Source organism: Oculina patagonica, chromosome 8 (genome assembly GCF_052425735.1).
Source record: "Oculina patagonica isolate OP01 chromosome 8, crgOcupat, whole genome shotgun sequence".
Taxonomy (NCBI): domain Eukaryota; kingdom Metazoa; phylum Cnidaria; class Anthozoa; order Scleractinia; family Oculinidae; genus Oculina; species Oculina patagonica.
In genome coordinates this window covers 27,991,809-28,002,038 of record NC_135765.1, presented here as the reverse complement: position 1 = coordinate 28,002,038, position 10,230 = coordinate 27,991,809, and the positions used below count along the sequence as shown (strand labels likewise).

At 39.0% G+C, this 10,230-nt stretch overlaps 1 protein-coding gene across 1 annotated transcript; it reads right to left on the bottom strand.

The window, feature by feature from the left end:
• Positions 1-6,414: 6,414 nt before the first annotated feature.
• Positions 6,415-7,961, bottom strand: LOC144663783 (uncharacterized). The gene is made up of 3 exons (XM_078524854.1): positions 7,888-7,961; positions 7,354-7,504; positions 6,415-6,645 (listed from the first exon to the last, which is right to left on the bottom strand). The coding sequence occupies exons 2-3, from the start codon at positions 7,477-7,479 to the stop codon at positions 6,415-6,417; spliced, it is 357 nt and encodes a 118-aa protein (XP_078380980.1). The 5' UTR covers positions 7,480-7,504; positions 7,888-7,961.
• Positions 7,962-10,230: the final 2,269 nt, after the last annotated feature.

Here is a 10,230-nt window from a genome sequence, read left to right as displayed (position 1 = left end):
GGTTGTGAGATGTTGTGGAAATTGTTGACAGATCAAGGTAATATCCACTTAAGCTAATAGCATGAAATTCTTTCTTTATCTTTTTGTCGTCTTCAAAATCAGTGTATTGATACTACTTGGGGGAATAAAGTATTATCTTAATACAAGCCTTTGTTGGTTGTCATTTTTCTATACTGTATTTGGTTGCTACACTGTGCCATATGTTATGAAAATTATTGTGTACGCAAGAGTTAATTGTGCAAAAATGTGCTGGAAACTTAGATTGTGCATGGAACAAACGACGGACTTTGTCGATCGCGTTAAATCTTTTGTATTTTTCATGATTGGAAAGGTAGGAAATTTAAAAGTTGCTTTCAATCACGGCGGTTGTAAAAACAGTTAGAGTGCTTTACAACGCTCAATTTTAGGCACTGTTCAAAATGTAAATAATTTCAATAAAAACGATTTAGCACCTTGTAATTAAATAATATGTGTAGCTATAGCGCGCGAAATACTGAAAAATACTGAAAGTTAGTTAACTGACGAAAAGACAATGCTCTTTTTAAACGTATACAGCTTCGTATTCAGCTTCGTTTACCTTGCTTAACTTTCTTTTCAGGTTCCTACACTTGATCCTCTTTCTTCGTCGTCACTTCTTAAAATAAAGTAAAAAGGACAGCGAACATCTTCTTTTATAATGCTTATCATTATACTACACGCCTGGCTTGCGTTGTAAACAGCTTATTCGGTGGTTTTTAGCGGAAGGAAGTGATTATCATACGAAAATAGCTGCAGACAGCACTTTAGATTTGAAAGCCAAATTAAATTGCTTTCCCGCGAAACATAATCAATGAAGCGATCGCAGCAATTCAACACAAAACAAATGCCGTATACACTGCATTTATAATTTTCCATAAATTTTTCAATCATGTTTTCAATCAATTTCTTCTAGTTTATTTTGCCTGTTCAAAAATCTGGTAGAAATCCGTGTCAAAGGCCCTTTAAATATTAACAGGCTCAAACTGGTCATAATACTACACGCCTGACTTGCGTTGTAAACAGCTCATTCGATCGGTTTTAGCGGAAGGAAGTGCTTTCACGGAAGGAAGTGATTATCATACGAAAATAACTGCAGACAGCACTTTAGATTTGAAATCCAAATTAAATTGCTTTCCCGCCGGCGAAACATAATTAATGAAGCGATCGCAGCAATTCAACACAAAACAAATGCCATATACACTGCATTTATAATTTTCCATAAATTTTTCAATCATGTTTTCAATCAATTTCTTCTAGTTTATTTTGCCTGTTCAAAAATCTGGTAGAAATCCGTGTCAAAGGCCCTTTAAATATTAACAGGCTCAAACTGGTCATAATACTACACGCCTGACTTGCGTTGTAAACAGCTCATTCGATCGGTTTTAGCGGAAGTAAGTGCTTTCACGGAAGGAAGTGATTATCATACGAAAATAACTGCAGACAGCACTTTAGATTTGAAATCCAAATTAAATTGCTTTCCCGCGAAACATAATTAATGAAGCGATCGCAGCAATTCAACACAAAACAAATGCCATATACACTGCATTTATAATTTTCCATAAATTTTTCAATCATGTTTTCAATCAGTTTCTTCTAGTTTCTTGTCATTCTGTAGTAGTATTATTTAAACTAGGTGTTAGGTGAAGCGGCTTCTCAGGGACGGCGGAGCAGTTATCCAGGTGGGGGGGCTGACTAGTGACTTTAAGTGGGGGGGGGGGGCTTAAAAGACTCTTCTCTTAATAAATCTTTATTTTTTTCGGAAAAAGTGGGGGGGGGGGATAAAGCCCCCCCAGTCCCCCCGGCTCCGCCGTCCCTGCAGTTCTTTTTGTTTACTTCTTGGAGTAACAAAAACAGCGTACATGCACCTTCTTTAGAGGAGCTACGTCACGGGGATTTCGCAGATTTTTGGTCTACTCTGTTTTGAAACTAGTGGTATGCAACTTAACCCACGAAAAACATTACCTTTGAACATTTAAAGGAAGATTTAAACTTATAATTTGCCGATTGAAATCAAGCTACGGCTACAAATAACGATTTTTTGAAGACTTGTAAAGTTAAGCCTAAATGTTTCAAGTTGCAATCCATTTCCATCCGAGCCATCTTCAGCCAAAGACGCTCGTTAACAGTTTCAGTCCTCTAATATAGCAATTTTTAATAAAAAGTGGTTTATAATTTTCAGGTTTCCTGCCGACACATTTATAAATTTTGCCTGTTCAAAAATCTGGTAGAAATCCGCGTCAAAGGCCCTTTAAATATTAACAGGCTCAAACTGGTCATAATACTATACGCCTGACTTGCGTTGTAAACAGCTCATTCGATCGGTTTTAGCGAAAGGAAATGCTTTCACGCAAAACCAAATCAACAAAGCATGCGAAATCGAAGGCTCAAACTGGTCATAATACTACACGCCTGACTTGCGTTGTAAACAGCTCATTCGATCGGTTTTAGCGGAAGGAAGTGATTATCATACGAAAATAACTGCAGACAGCACTTTAGATTGGAAATCCAAATTAAATTGCTTTCCCGCCGGCGAAACATAATCAATGAAGCGATCGCAGCAATTCAACACAAAACAAATGCCATATACACTGCATTTATAATTTTCCATAAATTTTTCAATCATGTTTTCAATCAGTTTCTTCTAGTTTCTTGTCATTCTGTAGTAGTATTATTTAAACTAGGTGTTAGGTGAAGCGGCTTCTCAGGGACGGCGGAGCAGTTTTCCAGGTGGGGGGGCTGACTAGTGACTTTAAGTGGGGGGGGGGGGGGCTTAAAAGACTCTTCTCTTAATAAGTCTTTATTTTTTCGGAAAAAGTGGGGGGGGGGGGTAAAGCCCCCCCCCAGTCTCCCCGGCTCCGCCGTCCCTGCAGTTCTTTTTGTTCACTTCTTGGAGTAACAAAAACAGCGTACATGCACCTTCTTTAGAGGAGCTACGTCACGGGGATTTCGCAGATTTTTGGTCTACTCTGTTTTGAAACTAGTGGTATGCAACTTAACCCACGAAAAACATTATCTTTGAACATTTAAAGGAAGATTTAAACTGATAATTTGCCGATAGAAATCAAGCTACGGCTACAAATAACGATTTTTTGAAGACTTGTAAAGTTAAGCCTAAATGTTTCAAGTTGCAATCCATTTCCATCCGAGCCATCTTCAGCCAAAGACGCTCGTTAACAGTTTCAGTCCTCTAATATAGCAATTTAAAAAGTGCTTTATAATTTTCAGGTTTCCTGCCGACACATTTATAAATTTTGCCTGTTCAAAAATCTGGTAGAAATCCGTGTCAAAGGCCCTTTAAATATTAACAGGCTCAAACTGGTCATAATACTACACGCCTGACTTGCGTTGTAAACAGCTCATTCGATCGGTTTTAGCGGAAGGAAATGCTTTCACGCAAAACCAAATCAACAAAGCATGCGAAATCGAAGGCTCAAACTGATCATAATACTACACGCCTGACTTGCGTTGTAAACAGCTCATTCGATCGGTTTTAGCGGAAGGAAATGCTTTCACGCAAAACCAAATCAACACAGCATGCGAAATCGAAGGCTCAAACTGATCATAATACTACACGCCTGACTTGCGTTGTAAACAGCTCATTCGATCGGTTTTAGCGGAAGGAAATGCTTTCACGCAAAACCAAATCAACACAGCATGCGAAATCGAAGGCTCAAACTGATCATAATACTACACGCCTGACTTGCGTTGTAAACAGCTCATTCGATCGGTTTTAGCGGAAGGAAATGCTTTCACGCAAAACCAAATCAACAAAGCATGCGAAATCGAAGGCTCAAACTGATCATAATACTACACGCCTGACTTGCGTTGTAAACAGCTCATTCGATCGGTTTTAGCGGAAGGAAATGCTTTCACGCAAAACCAAATCAACATAGCATGCGAAATCGAAGCAAATGAACACAAAACAAATGATATTTATGGAACTGCTTGTATAATTTTGTTTCCCAATCTTGTCTCCGACATTCAGTTTTCTTTCTACTGCGTTCTTTCATTCTGTAATTTTATCAAAATCAGACGTTAGTTGAAACAGCTATTTATTTTGCCCTTCTCATACCTTGTTACCTCAGCCATTTACTTTTACTATCGCACAAAAGGGATACCTATTATGTAAAAACGGTCTTCCGACACCTATAGTAAAATTGTCTCGTTCGGTGCCCCTGATTTAATGAAGTCTTTCAATAGTCAGTCATTGCTTACGGGAAGTATCCGTTTCCTGTTACAGGAACCGGATAATAACAACATCCGAATCCTGTTTGTCCGGTGTCTCATTATAAGGTATCCGTTTCCTGTTTCAGGAACCGGATAATAACAACATCCGAATCCTGTTTGTCCAGATTGTGTTTTATTATAAGGTATCCGTTTCCTGTTACAGGAACCGGAAATTTGCCGTCTTGTCTCCTGAGTCTTTCTTACCGTTTTCCTTGCTGTCCTAGCGCGGCAAGATACAAAACGCAGGAATACTGTTATTAAAGTTCTGTTCTATGGGTTTTTACTTGTTTTGTCCACCTTCATTATCGCCTAAAGCTGGAAACAGTGTGACTCCTGGGAGTAGCTATGACTTAAAACTAGAAAGTAAATAGCGACGACCATTTTCAGCCTTGGCACGCGGCGCGCGTAAGTCGAGACTGCAGAATTCTTAATTATTGTTGATAAAAAAAAAAAAACGCAAACGCGAACAGACTGCGAAGGAAGAACAGAACATTGAAACTACTAACTTCGACTGCTTTATGGAATGAGCCGTTATTATGCCAAACATTTGATTTTTTTATAAACAACTTCTGCAACTTTATTTAACGCTTAAATGGTGTTTATTTTGATTGAGTATTCGAAAATAGACCCAGTTTTTACGCACTAGCAAACTTGCCAGAACTTACGCAAATTGTCAAGAGTAGAATAGTTTAAATAAAATAAATCCTATCGTTAAAAGCGATACTAATCGATAAATCGATAATCGTCAATTACTCACAACAAATCCTTTTATTGATTTTTATCGATCTTCGATATCTTTAGCCAATTTCTATCGATTTTGTCGATTAATATATCAGTTATCGATTTGGTTGATTGTCTACGTGAGTTCTAAAGTGTTGTCTTTTGCGTTATCTTTCCAAAGATACTGCCAAAGTATTTGATAAAGAGAATCTGAAGGGTAAAGAAAAAATAATACTCGAGAGTTCACACTTTTTTTAACAAGCAGCAGTTTATTTTAATACAATTTACAGTCTTTTAGCCATCTCACAAACTAACTAGAATACCATTAAGTGTTTCAGTGGTCTTTAGTAATTTACGCCTTGGCCGGTCGCCCAGTTTAATTTAGCTTCTGTAAAATTAATGCTTCAGTGACGCCAGCGAAATCTTGCTATTATTTATGCAAAATAATACAGTAAACAACCGCTTATAAGAATAACATTTTTACAAGTCAGCTTGAATAGGAGTAGAGTCTGGCCGGAAGGGGTGGTGCCTCACATGGGTTCTTGAGACCTCTTTGCACCTTTCCCCCATTGGACATAGTTCTCCAAGAAAAATCGCAATAAATAAATTAATCCACTTAGGTGTTTTCTAGGTGAGATGACGTGAGGGTGGGCAGCCTGTGACGCAGAAGAATCCATTACTCCTAGGGTGTTTGCCATTTGCCAAAAAGAAGAGGTTGGAATGACTGTTAGATAATGACGAACCATTTTTTTTTTTTTTGCAAAATCAACAAACCAACCGAAATATATGGCACTTTCAGTTATTGCTTTTGTTTACCCTTGATGGGAGACGGCGTGGAAATGGGAGAAATGAAAAATGGGACTTTTTAACTCTAAGTGTTTTCGGACAGGTCGAACGTAACCAGGACGAAAGGGCTACCTCAAAACGTAGTCCACATGTACCAACAGAACTTAACGGAAAATTGCTGTTCTATTTTCTTTCCAATCTGCACGCGCAGGTCATGCTAGGCAAGACAAGAGCAGGGAAGAGGCACTGGGAACGAAGTATTGGGACTTTCTCATTTGAATACCATAACATTCCGGTTATAAGCCCTGGGCTTATACAACGTCTTAAGGGGTTTTTTGGTGGGCTTATAAGCGGAGGGGCTTATAACTAGGAGGGCTTATAAGCGGAATAAAAAAAAAAACGTTTCGAAACGAGCCACGGGAATGTTGATCAAAATACGTTTAAGCGCTGTTCAGTACTGTTATCCGGTAGAGGGGGCTTATATCCAGGGGGCTGATAATCGGATGTATTTCTTTGTCTCCATGCAGATGGGTCTTTAACCGGGGTGTCTTATAACCGGAATTTTACGGTATGCAAAGAGAAGTATTTCAAAACATAGATTTAATGTAATGGAAATAATTTAACGATTAAATCACATTAATGCAGTTTTTCGCTTACCAAGGACTATTTCCTTTTACCCCAGTGTGAGACAGTGCCTTGTGCCGGCTGCCACTGACCAGGCCAACCGAAAATGCCTCCAGCATTCCCGTAGTTGAGGCCGCCTTGATTATTCTGAGTATTACCGTACGGAGGGAGGCCGAAGCATTCTGGAGGCGTTATATGGCATGGAGGATTAGCCGTGCAACAGTAATTCTGATTTTGACCGAAGAAGAATCGTTTCTTGAGGCTTTCGACCTAAAGAAAATTTAAGAAGAGAAAAGTAATATCGATTATGTCGCATTTTTTTAACGGCACTAGTTATCTGCGTACCACAGCAAGGTCCCACAGGTGGTGAACAAAGCAACTGCGGCAAAAAATATAAAAAAACCTTGTCCTACTTTTTAAATTCTTACATGCAATTTCGTTAATTTATGTGGAGTGGTGATTTAAGCCTAAAGGGTATAGATGTTCAGGAAAACAAAACTTGCAACCAGTGTTCTGTTAATTAAATTCACGATCGGAGGCGGAGAATCTCCAACCATCAAGGTTAAGGATCCCGTGTAAAGCTCATTTTTTAACCTGCTTTACACAAACTTAGGCTCAGCTATTAGGCTTTGTACGTCGTTAAAGCTGTTTTTGAAAATTGTTTAAAAACAAAAAGCAAGAGTTACTTCTGGCCAATCACAACAAACACAAATAACAGTGAGCCAATCAGAACACGAAGCAAATACATGCAACGAGTGCTAAGCGCGGGAGAACTGTAACGGGTGCCAAACGCGGGAACGATGTAACAGGTTGCAAGCGCGGGAAAACATGTATAACGGGTGCCAAGAACGGTTATGCTCGCGTGAGCCAAGTCGCTATAGACTTTGAACTAATCGACTGAACCTGATTGGTCGAACTAACAGCAAGTTTGCTCTGATTGTTCAGGACACATGTCCATCTCAAAAATCGATCAATTACCTCATTACTCTCTTCATTTTCATCTTGAAAAACATCTGGTTCTTCTTCATATAGAGAAGGCTCCTTCTCTATTGGAAATGCCATTGCGAAGGAAATGAGCAGAATGAAGGCCAATACAACTTGCATCTTTACTGTTGTCGTTTCCTTGTTTCTGCAGAAAAAAAGAAATGGATAAACCCAGCAGATCTTATTTTCTGAGATATTGAGCAGCCCCAAAATATTACAACCTCGGCATGAAAAATCTTTTATTTTTATATTTTAACTCGGTACATATTCTGTTGTTTATAAACAATGACTTAGAGTAGAAAAATGCCTCGGACTCTTATAAACTTTATTCAGAATGAAGGAAAAAATCTTTTTATCTACTAAACTATGAAAATTTCCTCAAATTTCTTTGCGTTTGTTTAGCAACGTTTTCTTAGGAAAATGCTTGTGATCCTACTTAACCGGCATGGCAAAGTTAAACTGAAATTAAATTACAGTACAACTTTGAAGACCTTTGAACATAAACAGGCTGTCAAGAGGAGCTTTTACCTTGTTTAACTTTCTTTTCAGGTTCTTTAAGCTCACACTTGATCTTCGCGAAGCTTCTTCTCCTTCTACGTCTTCCCAAACTAAAGAAAACAACGAACGCTTGCCTTTTATAACGCTAAGCTCAGCCTGATCATAATGCTGCATGCCTGGCTTATGCTGTAAACAGCTCATGCGATCGGTTTTTAGCGGAAGGAAATAATACGTAAAGAACTTCAGAGAGTACTTGAGACTTAAAAGCCAACTTACAGTTTGTTATCACGCAACAACAGCAAGAAGCTTTATTTGCATGGCCATAAATACATATAGTATTGTAAAAGCACAAAACTTAACCCAAAGCAAGACTGAATCGTAATCATGCTTCAGTAAAAACAAACAAACAAACAGTTATGTTACATCACTTTGATTTAAAAGAAGATTATTACGTAAATCTAAGGTCAAAATGAACTTCGTCAGTTGAATATCAACTAACGATTTCAGAATTCATTGATTCGGTTTTTGGTGGATTGTGTAACAGGTAATCGTTTAATCTTCGGTAGATGATACTCTATTTTCCAATAAAATTCATCCCCAATTTACTGCAATGGAAAAAGTAAAACACACTCATAACACACACCCTTTTCTTTATAAGAACGTGAAGGGTGAGACTAGAGACAAAACAACATTTAAGAATATCCTAAAGCTGAGTTTTGGCGAAGAGCGAATTTTGTCTCTCCTATTTATTGTGAGTGACGAATATATGTACTAGATGAATCAATGTTTATTCAAATCCATCCTGGAGACAACAATAATATTGTCATCACTCATCAGAGACATCTACACCCGGAGGAGGAGGGGTGGGGAAGTACTATCTTATAGAGCCTATAAAGGTATGTGCAGCCCCAAGGGGCATGGTTTTCGAGCTGTTTTGGTCTGAACATGGGTATAGATTTTGACCATTTCGGTCTGAAATAGGGGTTAGGGTTAGGGTTAGGATACCTTAGGGCTAAAAGGTAGGCTATGGGTAAGGGTCCTTGTAACACATCGTTAGCTCAACCATGTAATCACCCACGATATGCAGTCGTCCGCCCGTTTCTCGTCTCCAGGGCCCTCGCTTTTTCACTCGCCGTTTTTTTCGGCGTTGCTCCCCAACTAACCGAACGCCTTAAACAGGCTAACTGACATTTTTGAGCTAAAAACTCGTAATAACTTACGAAAAAGGACGTGGTTTTGTTTCTTTATTTCATAGATTCATGTTGCATTTATCGAACTCTTCAAACAGTCAGTCGTTGCTTACGGGAGGGTATCCGTTTCCTGTCACAGAAACCAGATGGTAACAACATCCGTACCCTGTTTTTAATTCTACAAATTCTGTTTTTATTGCAGAGTATCCGCTTTTAAGCGGATTCCTGTTACTACAAGAGCTTTACAAGAATTGCATAATGATAAAGTAACATCCGAATCCTGTTTTTCCAGATTGTGTTTTATTACAGGGTTTCCGCTTCCTGTTGCAAGAGCTTTAGAATGATCGTATGACGATAACGTAACATCCGAATCCTGTTTGTCCAGATTTTGTTTTCTTTCAGGGCATCCGCTTCCTGTTACAAGATCTTTACAAGAATCGGTTGATGATAACGTAACATCCGAATCCTGTTTTTCCAGATTGTGTTTTATTACGGGGTTTCCGTTTCCTGTTACAGGAACCGGAAACAGTGGAACCCGATATCACGAAGCCTTTGATAAGTGGAGGGGACAGGAGGGTGGGGGCCCGGGAAGTGGGATTCCCAAGTTGGCGGGAACATGGAGAAATTGGAAGAATGTTGCAACATTTCGTCATATTATGCAAAAGAAATGGAACAAAAAGGAGAGAACCACTACGGAAAGGGGCAAGAAGCGGGGAAAAAAGGTACGGGAAGCGGGTGTTTCACACCCCCTGTACCAGACTCGTACCCAGTCGTTACTCGTTTTTCCGTTTTCGCTACGTTCGAAGAGGTTGATGGGAAGGGCATAGAAAAAGTAAAATAAGTTCGACCTTCCCTTGATGCCTTGCACGCCGCTCAAAAAGCAAGAGAAGCGACTGGGTACGAGTCTGCCCCTGTACCCCCAGTGATAACGACGTCCCCGGTATTAAAGTGCAATATTTTCAGCTAGTCCAAAGTTATAGTAAAATCTAGTAAAGAACGTTATAACAATCACAATTTAGAAACCGAAGCTTAATTTTACCCAGTTATTAACAATAAATGTCGTCACGTGTTGAATGTAAATAAGTAGAATTCTACCAGTGTTCTAATGAAAATGCTGTAATCTTATTGGCTGAGCTACCGTACACTATCAGACATTAGTGTGGAATTGCAGGTCGTCTACAAA

Coding starts and splice junctions, on each gene's coding strand:
- LOC144663783 (XM_078524854.1), bottom strand. CDS start 7,479: ATGCAAGTTGTATTGGCCTTCATTCTGCTCATTTCCTTCGCAATGGCA. Junction 6,646..7,353: donor AAAATGAAGAGAGTAATGAG/GTAATTGATCGA, acceptor AATTTTCTTTAG/GTCGAAAGCCTCAAGAAACG.